The sequence below is a fragment of the Mytilus edulis genome, chromosome 3 (genome assembly GCF_963676685.1).
Source record: "Mytilus edulis chromosome 3, xbMytEdul2.2, whole genome shotgun sequence".
Lineage (NCBI taxonomy): Eukaryota > Metazoa > Mollusca > Bivalvia > Mytilida > Mytilidae > Mytilus > Mytilus edulis.
Window position 1 is genome coordinate 88,194,461 of NC_092346.1, and position 21,863 is coordinate 88,216,323.

At 32.4% G+C, this 21,863-nt stretch overlaps 1 protein-coding gene across 2 annotated transcripts; it reads right to left on the reverse strand.

Annotated features, from left to right (window-relative positions):
- Positions 1–4,998: 4,998 nt before the first annotated feature.
- LOC139514649 (sialate:O-sulfotransferase 2-like) lies at positions 4,999–21,626 on the reverse strand. Of its 2 annotated transcripts, none has more exons than XM_071304102.1 (4): positions 21,428–21,624; positions 14,740–14,879; positions 10,444–10,576; positions 4,999–5,710 (listed from the first exon to the last, which is right to left on the reverse strand). In XM_071304102.1, exons 1-4 carry the CDS (start codon positions 21,534–21,536, stop codon positions 5,316–5,318), a joined length of 777 nt encoding a protein of 258 aa, XP_071160203.1. In that variant the 5' UTR covers positions 21,537–21,624; the 3' UTR covers positions 4,999–5,315. The 2 variants fall into 2 exon arrangements, with proteins under 2 accessions (XP_071160203.1, XP_071160204.1); XM_071304103.1 differs by having other exon boundaries at positions 5,575–5,710; positions 10,440–10,576; positions 21,428–21,626.
- Between the last annotated feature and the right edge of the window lie 237 nt (positions 21,627–21,863).

A 21,863-nucleotide genomic window follows, 5' to 3' on the forward strand; every position in this document is an offset into this window, starting at 1 on the left:
AGTAAGTTAGTTTTTATATGAAATTTTTATCGATTTCCTGACCTGATCCTCCAAAGTGAAAGTAGGTCATTCATCGAAGGTAATTACCTTCTTCTTTTTTCACTTGGGGCTCGTATGGATAGTAAAATATTTATTGTAATCGACTAGCAATGGATTGTTGAGACTTGATATATGTTTATACATTGTAGTAAATTGTAAATAAAAAAAAACACCAAACAATTTTTTTTTTTTAGTTAGGTCAAAGAAAGGGGGGTCAATGCCCCAAATACCTGTGACTACGACACAACAGAAACACAACACCGTTTCTTGAAATTACAGTTAGTGAGGATATAATAAGCCTTCCAATAGTAAAAAGGCTTCAGTAAAAATAGCGAACTCCAAGGAAAATTCAAAACGGAAATCCCTTTATCAAATGGCAAAATCATAAACAAAATCAAATGAATTATAAGCAGCATGAACACACGAAAAAACATAACTTTGAATTTGAGATGGTCTGTTATAATAAAATCGCATAATGCATGTAAATGTTTTGTATGTCAGTGTTGGGTTTTTTTTCTCTTCAACTCGGTCGGAGCTTTTTCTGGTAAAAGGGAGGTAACTATTTTTGAACTTTGAACAATTGCCTATCACAATGCATTATATGTTAAGTATAAAAATGATAGAAGGTTGTAAAGGGCAAAAGAATAAAGACAATAATAATTCATCGATGTCCAAGTCTCATAAATCGAGTAAGAAGATACAGGTCAAGTTTACAAACAAAACCTGCGAGAATTGCATTAGTCTCGATCATCCAGCCGCTTTATTTTTCAAAGTAGAGCGTCTGGATGAGAAGTGAAATAAAAATGGTCATTTATAACATTCGGAATAGTATCGGCTTTTTTAACTTGTTGTAAGAGATAATGTCCAAGACGAATCAGGCAAGAGGTTGGTTATTTTCTTCGGAAGAAATGACATTACGATAATATTATTGCAAAGCCCGAGTGTACCGATTTTTGTTGAATGCTATTTATATATTTTTGTGACGACATACAATTCATGGAAAAAACTTTACAGCATGGTTTAGATGGGCATGGACGCGAAGGAAAAGCCAGCACATCAAACCTTGGTAAGATGTTATAACAACACACAATGTAACATAAATTGCAATGCAACCTGATACACCGAGTAGATATATTCTATCATAATTTATAATTATACAATAAATGTCAATTGTTATGTAGACTGGGACCACTCGAACAGTCCTATACGTTATGAATACATTTTGGGTTGATGTGTAGTATCGTTCACTTTATAGATACTTGATGGAAAACTGCTATGACGCCGAAATGACATAAACTACGAAAAGTAGACATCATCATGATTAAGAGTTTATCATGTAGACTAAAACAAAAATTGAAGATAAAATTGCCAAAAGCTCAACATTACACAAATAAGGAGATGCGGTATGAATATCAATGAGAACTATCAGCCCAAGTTCAAATGAATTGAACGTGAGCAATTATAAGCAACTGTATGATCTTCAACAATGAGAAAAATCCATGCATGGTTTGGATAAAGAATACATACAGGGAGTGTGTCAAAGAGACACTGGGCAACCCAACCAATGAGCAGTAAACAGCCCAATGTCACCAATGGGTCGGGTCTTCAACGCAGCGAATTAATCTTGCACCCTGAAGCTGGATTCAGCTTGCCCCAGGACAATAATTTATACAATATATTTCTATGATGTTTTTTTAAACAATTTGTTTTTCATATATATATATATGCTATGCTGGTGACTAAAAATTGATATGATTTTAATATTTACTTTCTTTTGTAGACAAACCAATGATGATTTATGGACACAGATTTTATGTGTAAAATGTGAAGAATTAAAAAAAAAATGTAATACTCAGGATTTTCATTGTATCATAAACATAAACAAGATTCAAACTGAAAGATTTTTTTTAATTACTGAAGCATCAATCAGTAAAAATAGATCACAGTACCAACAATGTTGGGTATATATTATTTTGACAGCCGCCACAAAGCGAAAAAAAAAAACACAGACGTATATTGGTTAAATGTAACAAATATCAAGAAACTCATTGTCGTCAGATATGTTAGGGAAATTAGATTTGTATTAACAAATTAAAAATCTTATGAACAATTAAAAAAATAGTTAGTGTTTACGGTTGAATTGTATCTCATTTTCATGTCAGGCCCTTTTATAGTTGACTATAAGGGAGTTTTCTTATTATTGAAGGCCATGCAGTGATCACATTTGCATATATCCATGCTATTTGAATTGTGCTGGGTTATTGCCTCGTGAGCAATCATACCAATTTCCTTATTTTTATATAAAAGGTTCAGAGCAGAACTTATTGTTCTTGTGAAGCTGTTCTTTATTGCATGCTTATACATGATGGAAATTATAAGAGTTGGAGAAGTAACTATGCAGTAACGGATAAATCCCATTCCATCTTTTCCATGTGAATGATTCAAACATGCATTCAAAGAGTATTGGGTTTCATGATGGTTTTGTGTGAAGGTTGGTTCCTAAATATTTTCTTCCCAAAAGGATTAGGCAATTATTGGTGTAACAGCTAAGAAACATTCAGACTATTCTAACTATACTTATTAAGGAAGTTTTTCTACATATGCAATGTTTTTCTTTACATAGACGTAATTTGATGTGTGCTTTTTTGTAAGGTAAGTGCGTCAGATATATATATATATATATATATATAATATATAAAAAAGGAACTGAGAATAATGAGACAAAACAAGGCAAAATGGATGAAAAATAAAGAATAGAGACTAACAGTGACACAATATACTAATGGTTGGTTGCTTAACATCCAGTGACAAATATTTCATGCATGTTTAGGACGATGTGATACAATACAAAGAATAGAAAATAGAAGCTGGAGAATGGTGGTATTTTATAGTATGAAGATAATAGAAAAAGTAGACAGGTGTGCAATAATATAAGAATAGTTTGATCTTGGGTTACTTTTTTTATCGTCTTGTGGTAAATAATGGTAATGTTCAGGACGAAAAGAAATTAACAATAATTATAAAAAGGAGGACCGAATTTATAGTCCGTTCGGGATACAGGCTGGAGAAATTACGACTCACTTAAAAATAAGGGTACAATATTGTATTGAAGAAAATATAATAGATTTAAGTATAACGGTCCACCTAGGGACTCATTTTAAGCGTGCAGAGAGCTTGGTATCCTCTATACACAAACAGTGGCGGATCCAGAACTTGTAATTAGGGAGGGGAATTACACTCACTAATGCTACAGTGTTTCCCTACGGAAAAAATGGGGGGGGGGGGCGGGGGTCCGCCAATGACGAGTGCTATAATATTAACACAGGGCCGTACCTAGGCCTCAGAATAAAACGAGACAGGCGTTTGGATGCCGCCGTCTGCGGTACCCAGGTAATGGGAAAACCAGGGGTGACACAACCGTCCAAAAACTAGAAAACTATAGTTAATGATCAATAAAAAATTAGATAAAAACATGACCAAAAATAAGAGTAAAACTTATATAAAGACAGTACTTTTAGTCAACGAAAAAAATATCCGAAATCTGAATATAAAATACGGCCAAGTAAAGCTTAATTTTGACTCTAGATCTTTATTTATACATGTTTATAAATCATTCAGTTTCAGACAAGAACTCTGTGAACATGAATACGTGTGAAATGTTTTTTTTTAGCAGTTCTATTTATTTGACTTCACGTTTGCATTGAAATTTCCCATCAGCAAGTTGGCCAACATAGATCAACATAGAGTAAGCTACAAGAATGTCATATATACATGTACATTTACAACTACACTGTTTACTATTGTTTTAAAAAAATTATATTGGGGATAACGGAAGTGCTATTTGTATATATGTTCTATATTTAATTATTTGTTACGCCCCCTATAAATATTGGACCAGTCCGGTTAATCACCCCAGACGCTATATTTAAATATGCGTCTGGGTAATCGAGACTAGAATTGCATAGAAACCGGGTAAGTCCGACAAGTTTTGCTGATTGACGAGCCGTTTTTAAAGTCATAAGAAACGAGTGACCGGTGAAAAATAATGTTCTTCCAATTCTTGAACCAATGCATACAAACATCATAAACTTAGTCTTCTGTGCACGAATTTATCATTTTTTTCGTGTAAATTTCGTATAATCGTTAAGTTTTTTTTTCAATCGGTCAGTGTTGTTGTGAAAATATGGCAGGTAATTAAAGTTCGTGTTTTGAAGCCGAAGTTTAACGATTGTCACCTGTTTGTCAACAATCGACAAAAAATCAACATAAAAGGTTGGAAATTGAGCACGTGTTTAACACGTATATTCAGATAATAGTTTATTTTAAGGACATCCATGCGTATTGTGATCACCGGATTTTTACGAGATGGGTCACACTGAGGTCACTTTGCATACGGAAAATATGTCGGGGGAATTGCTTCCTTCCAGAAAGCAATTAAAATAAAGTAAACTTCTTCTAAATATGAATAAATTAAAAAGTATATGTACATAAGTTTTATAATGAAAACTATCCAAAAACGTATGCATTATTTTTTTTTGAATTGAGGTTTCTTATGACTTTAATACATGTTTGTTTTGACATGGTAGTGAATAGAACCTTGGTTTTCAGCATTTGCAGCGAACACCCACGTGACCAACGTTATATGCAATATTTGTCTTGATACTTCAATAAACTTTTTATGGTCATATTCGCAAAATAAAAAGGAACTATGTCTATCATTATCAAAGTTTATTAATTTCAAATACATTTTACTAATAAAATAACAACCAAACATATTTTGTGTGGGGTGTTTGAATCTCGACTTTAAAGTCCACAGGTGAATATTCAATTTTAAAACAAAAACAAAAACAAACTAACAATATATTCAATTGTAAGATGCTGCATTACGTAAATCATGATATATAATACTCAGTCTGAATACTATACTTGGTTGCCAAAAGGATAGGGTAAGTTTTTAAATTCAGTTTTACGGTTTATTTATTCATAATGCAAAGTCAAACTCACTCATCTCCAACGTATAGAATTAACTGATTATATACTTAGTCGACATTATAGTAATAACATTTATTTTAGATTTTTAAGTGCTTTATGATTTAGTGTATTTAAGAAGGTAATGAATCAATTATCTGCTCTTAAGATTTTTCAAATATTGTTTTGTCTGAAAAGCACCCAACCTTATAGTGCTACTTTGTGTCAAGAATACAATATCTTGTTACACATTTAATACCTAGTTCTTGGAAGAACAAGTATGTTGTATGTCGATTAAACAGTTCACGTTAATAACCCTGGGGTCTGGTCTTAGTATTGATGCTGTTATAAACATGAATTATATCCGACGAAATAATCAGTACTATAGGAATGCAAATAATGAATCCACCAGCAAGACCCATCAACATAGATGATGTGCGACGATCAGAAGCAGACTTTTTTGTATTTTTATAGGCAGAGGTAGATTTAACATCTACAGTTAAGTTTTGTTGAAGTTCATCCACTTCTGATTTTAAGATTTCATTAAGTTGGTCTTTAGTTATGTTGATGTCTTTCAAAAAATCCCATTTACTCGTCGTAAAACTACACGGGCACATACAATCAAGATTTTCTGCTTGGTTTGTAGATGTTGGTGAAGTTGTAGTTCCTTTTTGTGATATAATTATTGGTATTGATTCGTCAGCTGTAACGATAAAATAATATCTTAAATAAAGAATTGTTCTTAGACAGTACTGTGTAGAAAAGTTGTATGTTAGAACTATCCCGGTATACTAACTAAGGCCCTGTCAGGGAGAATGTATTAGAGAGTCGTTCATATTTCTCGTATATTTATACCTTTCTCTTAATAGAATTTATCAAATATAAAAACTAATCTCAAATGTACCTCGTGTAGTAACTAGAACATTTTGATGCTGTTTTCCGTATAGTTTACAGTCCTTATTATATTGTTTGCTTAAAGTAAGAGGTACTAGGTAATCTTGTTTGTCTGGGCTTCGCATGTGTTTATTTCGAGTTATTTTAATTTAGTTTCACATTGCTATCAAAAGGAGAGGTGCATGTGCAGGTAAACGGGTTAAATCCTTACATGGTTTTCATAGTAAAGCTATCTGGACATTGTATTGCTACATGTTGTATGACGTCAGGCTATCTGGACATTGTATTGCTACATGTTGTATAACGTCAGCCTATCTGGACATTGTATTGCTACATGTTGTATAACGTCAGCCTATCTGGACATTGTATTGCTACATGTTGTATAATGTCAGGCTATCTGAACATTGTATTGTTACATTTTTTATAACGTCAGGATATCTGGACATTGTATTGCTACATGTTGTATACGTCAGGCTATCTGAACATTGTACTACTATATGTTGTACAAAGTCAGGCTATCTGGACATTGTATTGCTACATGTTGTTCAAAGTAAAGCTATATGGACATTGCATTGCTACTTGTTGTACTAAGTCAGGCTATCTGGACATTGTATTGCTACATGTTGTACAAAGTAAAGCTATCTGGACATTGTATTGCTACATGTTGTATAACATCAGGCGATCTGGACATTGTATTGCTACATGTTGTATAACGTCAGGCTATCTGGACATTGTATTGCTACATGTTGTATAATGTCAGGCTATCTGAACATTGTATTGCTACATGTTGTATAACGTCAGGCTATATGGACATTGTATTGCTACATGTTGTATAAGGTCAGGCTATCTGAACATTGTATTGCTACATGTTGTATAACGTCAGCCTATCTTGACATTGTATATCTACATGTTGTATAACGTCAGGCTATCTGGACATTGTATTGCTACATGTTGTATAACGTCAGGCTATCTGAACATTGTATTGCTACATGTTGTATAACGTCAGGCTATCTGGACATTGTATTGCTATATGTTGTATAATGTCAGGCTATCTGAACAATGTACTGCTATATGTTGTACAAAGTCAGGCTTTCTAGACATTGTATTGCTACATGTTGTTCAAATTAAAGCTATCTTGACATTGTATATCTACTTGTTGTACTAAGTCAGGCTATCTGGACATTGTATTGCTACATGTTGTACAAAGTAAAGCTATCTGGACATTGTATTGCTACATGTTGTATAACGTCAGGCTATCTTGAGATTGTATTGCTACATGTTGTATAACGTCAGGCTATCTGACAGTGTATTGCTATATGTTGTATAACGGCAGGCTATCTGAACATTGTATAGTACGTAATTGTTTTTATACGTTCATTTGTAATGTTTTCAATTCGTTCGTTTGATGGATTTTTTTATCACGACCGAAATATCTTACTTTTTAAAATAAAAATAGCTAGTATGTATTCTTTTATTTACGGAACTGTTTGTATGTTAACGAGTTTTTACTGAAGCTTAATACAGTTATCCAACAGAAAGACAGATAACAGAATAGAAAAATTAAAGTATCAGTGACGTTGTGATCCAGTCATATTCATAGCTAGTTTGATATTTTTTCTGACCATGCTATTTCCAATAATGTGATTCTCTTTTCATTTCCAATCTCACTGTAAAATGTCTATGCTATTGTCCAAAGGTAGGGAATTTCGCAATATTGATGAAAATATTTATATATATGTTGATATATTTTAATTTGAGACACTATCAGATTTTAATAAATATTTGCAATTTAATGGTATTGACAAGAAAAGAAACAAGTAATATATTTTTACATGCCATTGATAATGATTTAATTTCCAGAAAGAGGCCTTGGAAATGCACTTCCTCAACAAAAAAAATTAATAACAATAACTATGTTTTAATCTAAATTGGTGTTCATCTTCATTAATCAAAAAATGCATTTCCTGTATTCAAATTTTAATGTACAAATACCTAATGCTGAGATATTTCCAATTACTGTTGAATAGTAAATTAATGGGATATAAATGGACAACAAACAAATACATTTTAATGCGGAAAATGCTCAGGTAAGAGTTATGCAATTTTGTTTTTTTTGTTTCAACCAAATGTCTGTTAATTGTACTTTATCAATTAAAATTTGATTATTGATTTTATGTCAGATGATAATGACACCAATTTCACAAGAGAACTAAAATTTGCTTGCATTTATTATTTATATCTCTTTCATTTTTAAACCTTTTTTTTTAAAGTAACACATCTGATTCAGAATTTAGCTAGCTGGAAAAATTTACAGAATATGTTAATGTAGTGTAGATCATAATATGGAAGTATTATATTGACATTTCATTTTACCACCAAGGTCAGATATAAGGACACTGATTTTATAATACAAGTGAAATAAAATTTGCTTGCACTTTTTGTACATATCTTTTTTATTTTTTTTGTCTTTTCTTTGAAACAAAAACCACATCTGATAAATTATTCAGCTACATGTAGGTAGAAAAATTAACAGAATATTTTAATGAAGGGTAGATCAAAATAAATTCTACCTCCATGATCATAATAAATAATACATTTGTAGGTTTACTATTGAGGTTTGTGTTTCTATTGTGTCGTAGTTCTCCTCTTGTATTTAATGTGTTTCCCTCAGTTTTAGTTTGTAACCCGGATTTGCTTTTTTCTCAATCGATTTATAAATTTCGAACAGCAGTATACTACTTTTGCCTTTAATTCTGTATTCAGTTAGGTGTATAACAACTTGTGTCTATTTAATTATGTAACAGGTCATGAGATATAACCAATGGTGAAATAAGACTGGGGTTGTATCCAATCAATACTTACACCTTTGAGTGTAATTATTTGAAAATGATGAAAGTTGATAATTCCGACTCTTACTTGCCTATGGAAAGAATTGGAGTAATAACAGTTCAAAAAAGTGTGGGAGAACTAAGATATATTGATCCAAATGTCATTGAACAATACTTTACACAAGCACATGATACTAATCAAATACTTCCAAAATTCTTATCAACTGGTTGATGAACAAATACTTTTTCAAATAAATTCATAAATAGTAAATCATTATATTTCTTTTTTAATAAAGGAACTATATTAACGTGTATATCTAAAAAAAAAAGGGGGGGGGGGGGTTGTTCAACCAATGTTTCTTAATTTAAGAGCAAATAACATGCCAAAGTTTGGCAGTTGAAGATTAATATGGTGTATAAAGTTTTAAAAACACATAATTAGTTCCATGACATGTCTTCAATTAGATTTCAGCACCATCTGCAAAACCTGAGTCATTGCATAGATCCAGTATGGCAAAATCAAAAACTATAAACAAAATTCATCCCAAAGTCAAAATGAGAATATAAAAAGGCAGCTGCGAAAGCATATAAAAATTACCATGCCTACCATGTGCTCATTGCTTTTTAGCCTTTTCCAATATCCTCATTGTGTATTTGTATAGATTTTGTTCCTTATAAGTTTGTTGCTCTTCGTAACTATTGAGTAACCATCAATAAGGATATTTGGTATTAGTGCCAATGAAAAAACTATCGATAAAGAGCAAAACCAAAGCTGTGAACAGGTTACCATTCTTGATTCTTTAAGTATATCATCACAATACTGACTGGGTTTTTTTTTAAGTTTACTATGTCTGAATGCTCGTATGCGTTATTTTTACGGAGATGGTGTTTACCGTTCCAGGAAATTTAGATACGATCAGGTTAAACTTTTGAACCCTTTAAATAAACTTATTCTAAAAGGTTACCAATTCAACACTGTATTTAGATCTTCGAAAATTTCTTTTATTTGTATCATGGCTCTACTTCCTGTCAATACCCGTGTCGTGGCATTGCACACGGTAATGTTTTTCTCTGACGTCTTTACACTCAATCTATGAGTACTCTCAGATCTGTACTTAAGTTTTTGTTGTGGTTATGTACAAATGCCTTGTCCCATTCAGTCTGTGTTTCTGTTAGATGTTTTTCTGCTTTGTATCGATCTAATGAGTTAAGCCTTTTTCAACTGATTTTTATAGTGTTTTCTTTTGTTGTAATGTTACACTACTGTCACATGTGAGGGGAGGGTTTGGCACAAACAAATTAATTTAACCCCTCTACATTCTGTAGGCGTCTGTTCCGAGTCAGGACCTGTTATCAGTGGTTGTCGTTTGTTGTTGTATATCAGTTTTGTTTTTCGTTCATTATTTTGAACATACATTAAGTCGTTAGTCTTCTCGTTTGAATTGTTTCATAACTATGCGGTATGGGTTTTTGTCATTGTTGAAGGTCGTATAGTTACTTATAGCTGTTTTAACTGCTATGTCATTTATGTAAGATTTGTCGCATTAGCAATTATACCATATCTTCTTATATATTTAATATCAGGTAAATTTTCGGTAGTAAACTAAGCGTTAAAATTGAAAAGGACATTATTCAGTTCCAATGCAAAGATTTATCAGTTTCATTGCAGTGCCAATTGGTACAAATATATATATTCAAATCTGTCAATACCTACTAATATTATAGACAGCCAATCTAAAGTGACCTCCACAAATGTCACCTGACATTGAAGGACAAGGCACGTTACAATCAATTGGTTGGACTTCTAGATTATAAATGCTTTTACCACAGACACATGAAAGTGGGTCCTGCAAATATATAAGAAAAGGTAAACGGAAAGTAAAATATAAGTGCACACTAATCTTACATTTTTTATAAGAAAAATGCATCGGAGGTAATCAATGAAAAAATACTATAAATAAAAACAGAAACAACTTGTTAATTGACAGGAATTTCTAATATATTATTATGGACTGGAAAAGTAATATATACGTCTCGTCAGATAAGTTACAAAAAGTGGTCATCCCATAAGTAAATGCATGGTGCCGGTTTTTTGTAGGGGTGTTTTATGTTTACATATTGTCTGGATTACCACAGGAGTTGGGAATGAGTGTGTATATAAAACTTGTTAAACCTCATTATATTTTGTACCTAAAAAAACTTGTTTAACCTCATTATATGTTGTACCTATAAAACCTCATTATGTGTTGTACCTATAAAACTTGTTTAATTCATTATATTTTGTACCTATACTATTTGGACTTTGTTGGGTTTTTTTTTTTTAAGGGCAGGAGTCTCGTGTTGATGGTTGATGTTGTTTGTTGTAGCATGAAGTATTTTCAGCGATTTATGTATTATACATTGACTGATAAACATGTCTAAAATCTGATCGATATAGAGTGTAGGCAGCATTCAAGCCAGGGGACATCACCCGGTAGTCTAGTATTATGCATAGATTGATAAAGTTAAAACCTGATCGATATAGCGTGTAGGTATCATTCAAGCCAGGGGACAGCACTGGTCAGTCTAGAGTTATTCATAGACTGATTAATATATCTCAAATCTAATCGATATAGATATAAATCTGATCGGATAAAAAGTAAAATCACAAAAATACTGAACTCCGAGGAAATTTCAATCCTAAAGTCCCTAATCAAATGGCAATAAATGGTGGATTATACCTGGTTTTATAGCTAGCTTATGCCTCTCACTTGTATGACAGTTTCATCAAATGCCATTTATTTTTACAGCGATTTAATAGGTATATATGTCAAAAATAGGGGTACAGCAGTCAACATTGTGACATAACAAAATATATTTTGTTGGCCGATTATTTTGGAATTCGGTTGATAAAAGACTAAAATATAAACACTAAGCCATGAACATAATGATTTTTAGAGATAATCAACAAACACGACAAATATGTTTGTTCAATAACTGTATGAGAAACGAGTTTTTGTCTCTCCAAGCATCGAGATGTTTACATTTTATTCTAAATTAATGGCAGGCCTTGGGTCGTAAAAGAACGAGTTTGTTCTGTTGGAAGTGTTTGTTTTGGAACAGTTTGATGATTTGTCGGAACTTTCCGTTTTGAATTTTCCTGAAAGTTAGGTTTTTGTTATACTTTTGCATACATAAAAAATCTGTAAAACAATTCAAAACGGAAAAAAACACAATGGCCTAAATTAAGGCGATAGTTGTTTACTGATGGTCAAATCCTAGTAATCAACCTGAAGTTAACAAACAAAAACTAAGGGGAAAATAGACCGGATGAGTCTGCTGATATGTTTTCATCACCCACCGGAAATAACAAAGATAAAAGATAAAAGGTAAATCTAAAGATCAAACTACCGATCAGACGATTATACTGGTACCTATCATCTTGTCCCTATAAATGACAAAAATTAAACGATAAACCATGAATAAAACAGAGAACAAAACAATACAACTACTAAATTACAGGCTTTGGATCAGATTCAAAACATGCTGAAATAGATGTCTACGTTCTGATTGGGTTCTTCGTGGACCCGCATTTGTTTACAAATAAGCAAATAAAATATATGGTGGAGTGAACCTGGTTTTATAGCGCTAACCCTCTCACTGATATGACATACGCATCAAATTCCATTATATTTACAACGATGCGTGAACAAAACAGACATAATAAATAAAAGTCAAAATATGGGTACAGCAGCCATTGCTGTGTTACAATCTCAAAACAAACAATCATTTACAAAAAAACACAAAAGCATCTATCAAATTAAAAACCACATTCATTGCTTCGCGTGTCTGACGTCAAACAAATTAAAAGTCACATAAGAAGAACTTTTGTCGTTCACTGTTTATTCAAAATAATTTTAATTTCACATTGGGAAAAAATAAAAAATAAAGTTATGTTAGAATTAATTTCAGAATTAGACCAGGATCTAAAATTATCCAGAAGTTCATTAGAATTTTTAAGAATCCACATATGGTTAATACCATTACGCGAGTAAAATAATTTTGTCATTTGTCTTTCAAAGTATTTCAAATGTATAATAGAACAATATCATAATGACGGAATCTTTTAATGTAGAGAGTCACGTTATAAGAACCAAAGAAACACAAAAAGTTGCATATATACAAAACACAACAGCAAAAATGAAAGATAATACAAACACATTGACGGGATGTATAAGTACCTAGCCACGTGAAATGGATATCACACAAAACAAACCAAACAGTAAAAGTAATATTAATAATAGAACAAAGACAAATAAAAGAACAATTTAACACGTTGTTTAGATGATAAACAACGTCAGTACGCAGAATCTATACTTGAAGACCATCATGTATTATTTGTGAAGCTGATACGGAATATGTATAAACAAGGTCTTGGTACCTTCCGATGAACTCTTTTAGAAAAAGAACGAGACGTTCTTTGACATACCCTTGGTTCATCAACTTTTTTGATCAGACACTAGTGACGTTTTACAAAGTCTGAGTAGGAGCTGCAAGCTCTTGAATATCAAATAAGTTGGGAAATGTATATCCCATATGCAGGATAAGTTGGTATATTGCAACTAAGGTGGGGGATTTATTATTTCAAAATTAAAATCGTCTCGTTTGTCATAGATTCTGTTCCTGAGATGACTGTGTATGTCAAATTCGAGATATAAGTCTAAAAATGAGGCGGAGGAAGCCGTGTCTGTTGTTTCTTTAATTTCTAGTTCTAGGGGATATATTAATAGAACCCCATCAGAAAAGTTCGGATTGTTAATGAAAGGAACATCATCAATATATCAGAATGTGAAATTAAATAATCTGGCTTCTTTGATCTTCTTGTTTTTGGCAGGTATCTGAAGGAACTCCGATTCATATGAAAAAAGAAGAGGTCGACAAAGAGACGTGCACAGTTCGTTTCCATAGGAATGCCGACAATTTGTTGAAAAAGTCTACATTCAAATTCAACAAATATGTTGTCGATAAGAAACTCCATCATATAGAGTGCATGTATCATTCAAGCCAGGGGACATCACTCGGAAGTCTAGTAGTATACCTAGACTGATTAATGTGTCTCAAATCTGATCAATATAGAGCGAAAGTATCATTCAAGCCAGGAGACATCACTCGGTAGTCTAGTATTATACATAGACTGATAAATATGTCTCACATCTGATCGTTTTAGAGCGAAGGTAGCATTCAAGCCAGGAGACATCACTCGGTAGTCTAGTATTAAACATAGACTGATAAATATGTCTCAAATCTGATCGTTTTAGAGCGAAGGTAGCATTCATCCAGGGGACATCACTCGGTAGTCTAGTAATATACATAGACTGATAAATGTGTCTCAAATCTTATCGTTATAGAGCGAAGGTAGCATTCAAGCCAGAGGACATCACTCGGCAGTCTAGTATTAAACATAGACTGATAAATACGTCTCAAATCTGATCGTTATAGAGCGAAGGTAGCATTCAAGCCAGGGGACATCACTCGGTAGTCTTGTTATATACATTGACTGATAAATATGTCTCAAATCTGATCGTTATAGAGCGAAGGTAGCATTCAAGCCAGGGGACATCACTCGATAGTCTTGTTATATACATAGACTGATAAATATGTCTCAAATCTGATCGTTATCTATAGAGCGAAGGTAGCATTCAAGCTAGGGGACATCTTTCGGTAGTCTTGTAATATACATAGACTGATAAATATATCTCAAATCTGATCGATATATAGCGAAGGTAGCATTCAAGCCAGGGGAATTCACTCGGTAGTCTAGTAATATACATAGACTGATAAATACGTCTCAAATCTAATCGTTATAGAGCGAAGGTAGCATTCAAGCCAGGGGACATCACTCGGTAGTCTAGTAATATACATAGACTGATAAATACGTCTCAAATCTAATCGTTATAGAGCGAAGGTAGCATTCAAGCCAGGGGACTTCACTCGGTAGTCTAGTAATATACATAGGTTTGTATCATCTTACCATCTGTGTACCAGCATATGTGTATCCTTTATTAGCACTGATGCATGTTAGGAAGCACTGTATTGTTGTTGGAGCAGGTGGATAATGATCACTCAGTGTGTTATTCTCGTCATTCCAATAGCAACCAATAAAATTAAAACCTGAAATTAAAATGTTTATTATAATAACCAAAGGGGGGATACCAATTTGTTATTTATCAATTAAATTGAATGAAAAATACATTGTAGTAATTACGGTTTAAAGGTTACTTCTGTTATCATGGTTGACTAACATAAAAACTACTTTTTTATAAAAAAAAAAATAAAAATACAAAGAACAATTCTGGAAAACTTTTTTTTCTGGATATTATTTTGAAATATAAAATCGTTAATTTTTCTATGCCATATTTGCTATTGATTTTTTTCATTTCCCGCAAATTAGCAAATTCATAAAACGTCGAATTATTCAAAACAGTAAGATTTTTGTACCCTTCCGAGTCTCCATCAACTACCCCAGGCATAAATTGTCAAAGCCGGATTTCGAGAGCTTTTTCATTCAATGCTTTTATAGAAATGGTATAGGTTCTTTTCTTAATTGAAAATTTTAAAGTCTTTTTCATCCTTTTTAAATTTCATTTGATTGCAAATACTATAAGTTTCATTAGTTTATTTACCATCAAATTCTTTCTAAATCAACATTATCATTGGGGTCATTTTATTTATTGCCAGCAAAAACAATACCAGTTCAACTGGTTGTTGCTTTGTTGTCAAAGAGAGTGCATTATAATTGTAACAGCTATCTGCTATTTTTTGCTTTCACAATGAGATAACAGTGAGTGGTAAAGGTATCGTTCTCGGAAGTGGTAAATCTAGCATTAATATTAAACTTCAAATAATTTAATAAATAGCTTCCGTAGAAATCTAAACAAGACGCATTCTGTTTAGCAAAATGTTCATTTCCTCAAAGGACTACAAAAATGCAATGGAATCTAGAATATAAATTGTATCGACATGTTATGAAAACTGCATTGCAATGACTCCATATTAATGAGAAATGGACCAACTTGAAGGCTTGTAATCACCCAATAGGCATTGATTTCAAATATTTTATTGATCGCAATAGGAGATTGTGTTTAATGTCAAACATTACGGAGAAGTGATTTATCATGGTTATTAATTATTTATATACTGAATATATACTGTATTACACGTGTTCTAACTTTAATCGGGTCGAACTATTAAGTATTTTGCTTATCCATTATATTTTTTTACTTTATTGTATAAAAAAGAAAACAAATTTTAAAAAGTTTCACTTGCACATTCACGTATTGAAAGCTTAATTTACTAGGAGGATTTTTTTCTTTACATCGACGAACGGAAAATGTCAAAGACAATAAAAATAATGAGTATACGAAAAACAGAAAATGCAAGGACAAACAGAAAAAAAAACATTCTATGACACACTTCACAGTGAATTGAAGATTTCAAATCACGAACCAAACTAAAACCAAGGTAAACTCAGGAAATGTACTTTCGGTTTGTGATTTTCTAGTACCACCTCATGCTCAACTTGATCGCTGGTTTCAACCCGAGGGTATATCAGATCTTATATCAGGGTTGTGTAAATGTGTTGCTGATATTCAGTTGTATTTCTTACTTCTTTTGTAACTCAATGTTCTCAGTCTTTAGATTACTGTTTGTTCGTCTTTCTTTTTTTCTTTTTTTTTTTTTGTCATGCTGTCGTTTGTCTTATTATTTTTATTGCCTATTTGATTCCGTATTAATTTTTTGTAAATTAAAACCCTAGTTACAGTATGTGTGGTTTAAACAGACTAACGAATGGTTGGTACTGCTTTTCAACCGACCAGTGCTAACCAATTATAATTCAGAGTGATAGCAGGCTGTAACCGTGTGAGTATGTACGTTAAACATCTACCTCAATAAGAAGTGCACACCCCCGCGACATTCGGTACGCGTTTGTCCCAAGTCAGGAGCCTCTAGTTAAGTGGCTGTCGTTGGTTCATGTAAGGTATGTCTGTTTTAATTGGCAAATAATCGTCAATTGTTTGTTTTAATTAGGCCGTACGGTGACATTAAGTTGTTTCCATCGGTTTCTTTTGTTTCTGGTGAATAGTTGTCTCATTGGCACTCACACCACACCTCTATAATTTTATGTCACTAGGGATCTAACCTGCAAGGACACTTTAAATATATTTTCCTAATATTTCAGTTTAAATTAGTTTTCAAGTATATTAAATACCATCATGATTAAAACAGCCATCGTAAGTGCTTATCAAATATTTGATGGACTTCTATCTTCGAAATTGATTTTCAAACTCGTCTGTGAATTTCTGAAACTGGGTAGATGCGAAAGAGACAACGCATGCTTATTAAGGAAAGGCCAACCGGGAATAATTTGGTTTTCCGAAGTATTTACCATCTCAGTCAAAATAAATAACCATTAGGGATGATAACAAACAACAGCGTGCATACTTCCTTTAGGGTAGGGTGTACATAAATTGATTCTAGCTAGAAAACTCAGCAGCGACAAATTATAAAAGGTCTATTTGTTTGATCGTATAAAACGATAAAAATTGTCACACAACAGCGATCAAAAATGTCAAATAAACATCGAAATATCAATGTTTGCAACCTGAATTTTAACATGTACCTTTTCTGATATATAGTCTTACCTGTCTGAAAGTTTCAAAGCCATTGTCTCAGTAGAAATCCAAATATATTTATTTTCTCCATGTCGGATATTTTTATTGACTGTACAATCGCTTGCAAGTTTACTGTAATATCACTCGGAGCCTTCCTGTACAATCACTTGGAGCTTTCCTGTAGAATTGCTTGGCCAAATTTATTAAATGCATTGCACATGCATTGCATATGCATTGCATTGGTTGTTTCTTGCTGTCCTATTATATTCATCTATGGTATTTGAAGTGAAAATAAGCACAAAACCAGTCATTTTGACAATTAAAATTCTATCAAGGAACCCTTTTAAGGTGACTATGTCAGAGACAAAAACAAAATGTGTAATATAGATATAAAAAAAGAAGGTGTGGTATGATTGCCAAAGAGACAACTCTCCACAAAAGACCAAAATGACACAGAAATTACCAACTATAGGTCACCGTACGGTCGTCAACAATGAACAAAGCCCATACCGCATAGTCAGCTATAAAATGCCACGAAATAACAATGTAAAACGAGAAAACTAACGGCCTATTTATGTACAAAAAATGAACGAAAAACAAATATGTAACACATAAACAAACAACCACTGAATACGTATACAAGACAAAAAGAAAAAGACAGTACAAAATATGTTAAGAATATAATCTAAAATAAAAATGAAAATAATCCTCGTACAAAATAAATATTTATTTTTACCGAAAGGTGACTAGATGCTCTAGAAGGGTAACTAAATTTTTAATTTTAATTAATATATTATTTACCAGCAATTAAAAAAAAAGATGATAAATACATATTTGAACAATACAACAAAGAATTTTTCATCAAAGGATCGGGATATTGTAACTTGGTAAAGGAATTCGAAAGAGGAATGATGGTAGCTAACCCCTGATCCAAGAAAAGACACGTATATGTAAATAAGCATGATATTAAAATAAATTGTCGTATAATTTCAAATGATATGTCTGTTTATTACAAGCTATAGCTACTGGTAGAAAAAGCTCTAGTAAATCAAATTTTATCTAGGATGGGAGAGGACTTATTATCTGAAAGACAGAGAAAACACAAAATCCTTCAACATGATTTTTTTTTATATCAATGTCATGATTCAGAAACTTTTCAATATTCCCAACTATAGCATCCGACAAATGAACGAAACAGTTTTTTTTTAGTGAGAACATCATTTTATCAAACCACATTTATATTTTCTATATAAAAATAAGGAGATGTGATATGATTGTCAAAGTTCAAAAAATAAATGGATTTAAGCAATTATAGTCGGCTATAAAAGGTCCCGACATGAAAATAAGAATCAATACCTTTCGAATTTAATTTAATTCATAATAAAAAAAATTACGAAAAACATATATGACAGACATGAACCAACGACAACCACTGAACTACGGGCTCTTGACTTGGAACAGGTACATAAAGAAATTGGCAGGGTTAAAAAAATATTTGTGCGCTCATTTCTACCCAAAACTAGCACAGTACAAGACCAAACTAAAACAAATCTGTTGAATGATCGGATCATCATTTAATACTATCATTGACGATATCAGACCAGGTGCGGATCCCGCCTTTCTGAAAAAAAGGGGGGGTCCAAACCACGGAACACCATGAAACGTCCACAAAATTAAAAAAATTCTATAAAATGGGGTTTCAACCACCTTAAACTCCCTCTCCCCGCATACCGGATATGCTAATGCAGGCTGCATCCATTCAAATAAAAGCTTCAAACATCATTAACACTTTTGAGTGTGTAATTTAGGTTTAAAAAAATTGATAACAATACCAAATAACTAACTGTAAGTTATTAAATCGTAACAGAAAAAGGAGAGAAAAATCATGCCAGACATATATTGTATTGGATTGCAGTAGTTTTAAAAAATACTTATATGACAAAAATATCATGGAAAACATAAACTGATCATGAATGTGGCAGAAGAGATAGTAGTAAGCATTATCTACTTAAGAGTTATAATTAGTCATATGCCACTAGAAACTATTACAGCAAAATGCAATGAGTGTGTAGGTAAATGTAATACCTTTGACTAGCTTGCTTGTTAGCTGGATCGTGAAGTCATTACAAGGTAAAGTAGGTTACCCTCCTTTCTTAGTAGTCTAGATGTCCAAACGATGAAAAGAAAAGCTCCAAGCGATTGTACAGGAAGGCTCCGAGTGATATTACAGTAAACTTGCAAGCGATTGTACAGTCAATAAAAATATCCGACATGGAGAAAATAAATATATTTGAATTTCTACTGGGACAATGGCTTTGAAACTTTCAGACAGGTAAGACTATATATCAGAAAAGGTACATGTGAAAATTCAGGTAGCAAACATTGATATTTCGATGTTTATTTGACATTTTTTATCGCTGTTGTGTGACAATTTTGATTGTTTTACACGGAGCTCCACCATTCTAAGGAAAACGTTTGGATGCATATACCTTTCTAGTTATTTTATTGGTTCATATTTACATAAAGAATGTTTTAGCTATCAAAACTTGAAACAGAAACGTTTTATAGTAGCATAAGAGTTCATCAAAGTTTCCATCAAGCAACTTGTTATTTTGCAAATGTCGGAGCCCCGATTGACAGTCTCCCGAATGACCAAATTATTAGAAAATCGTACAGTTCCGTTCCCACACTGTGTTCTCCGGGAGTTGCAATCTCAATGTATAGTACAGTTACATTAATTGACTGGCAAGGTCTCAATAAATGTATCACTCAATATTGCCGGTATCAAAGCAGTTTGGTACACTTGGACAACTATAGAAATAAGAAAATTGGTACTCTTGGGCAACTATAAAAATAAGAAAATTGGTACTCTTGGACAACTATAAAAATAAGAAAATTGGTACTCTTGGACAACTATAAAAATAAGAAAATTGGTACTCTTGGGCAACTATAAAAATAAGTAGATGTGGTATGACAGCAAATGAGACAACTCACCAGAAGAGACCAAATCACAGAAATTAACAGCTATAGGTCACCGTACGGCCTACAATAATGAGTAAAACCCATACCATATAGTCCGCTATAAAAGCCCCTAAATGACAAATGTCACAATTCAAACGAGAAAACAAACGGTCTGATTTATGTACAAAATAATGAAAGAAAAACAAGTATGATATCCAGCAACAAACGACAACACTGCATTGCAGCCTCCTGATTTGAGACAAACACATACAGAATGTGCATGGCGGAGTTCAATTATTTTGAAGGCGACAACCCTCCCCTGACCCGAAACAATAGTACAACATTAAAACAAACTATAAAGATCAGTTGAACTTAACTCATACAAAGCAAAAATACATCTAAAAAAATAAAGAGTGGAACAAGACGTGACATGGTACTTATATTTCCCAACAACAAAGTTCAAAGCCAATAACAACTAATAAAATCATGCATTTAAGACTAAAATATCAATCAGTATTATTCCCGTAAAATGTATTTGTGAAATGAGTAACTGCGTTTCTGGGATAAACGAATAAATTAGGAAAACCAAAATAAAAACCAAAATAAAATGACACCAACAGTTTACCAGATAACTTAACATCGAGGCAAAGCATAATGAAAAAAAAAATTAAACGATGCACACAGTTTACATCTATAATTTGAATTAATTTAAAATTTGATAAATATTTTTTAAGTTTCATTGAGTATTGATGTTTTTACTTTTTTAACTAGAAGATATCTGTTTTCGACTCGCCAGTTAACTCACAGAATAGAAGTGCAAACTCAAATGTTCACCACAATGATATTTCTAAGATCTTATGTAGGGATTTAACATTTGTGTTAATTAATGTAATTGTTTAAGTTTTAACATTGTTTGAAGTTAAACTATAAGGATAAGTCAACCAAAAGTTTACACGAACATGTATTTAGTTGTTTATTATTATTTTTTATTTTTTTTATTTTATATATATATTTTTTTATTTTTTTTGCCGAAAGATATTTCCTACCCCTTTCAAATCGTGAATTTGCTTAAAACAAGTTACTTACCATTTACAGATAGAGGCAATCCTAATATTGATAACACAAATATACATTTGGACCTCGTCATTCCAACGGCTTTGTTCTCTGTGCATGTACACACGGTTTCAAATTCCATGTACAAATGCACAAATAGATTTTTAAAGAATGAGTAAGCTTAGGTTTCAAGTAAAACAATATAAAACAGAAGCTATCGATATTCTTTTATATTATACTGTTCATAAATCACAACTGCTGTTGACAGAGCAACCTGGTAATTTTAGAAATATGCTTGCAGCGATAGATCTTTTACGTGATCAGATTGCGCAAATTGTTTTAGAGTGCATTGTTATATGCTTTGTTATCAATCATGTACAGTGCTGGTTTTAATGCAGCGTAATTTAAACTTCTAAAAGAGGAATGATATTCATAAAATTAGTTGTGGAATAATTGCAAACAAATTTCC

What these genes read in the sequence shown, in the direction of transcription:
- LOC139514649 (XM_071304102.1), bottom strand. Translation starts at nt 21,536, where the DNA reads ATGGAATTTGAAACCGTGTGTACATGCACAGAGAACAAAGCCGTTGGA. An exon ending in CATATGCTGGTACACAGATG is followed by an intron (nt 10,577 to 14,739) that starts GTAAGATGATAC and finishes ATATATTTGCAG; the next exon opens with GACCCACTTTCATGTGTCTG. An exon ending in ATTGGCTGTCTATAATATTA is followed by an intron (nt 5,711 to 10,443) that starts GTAGGTATTGAC and finishes TTATCGTTACAG; the next exon opens with CTGACGAATCAATACCAATA.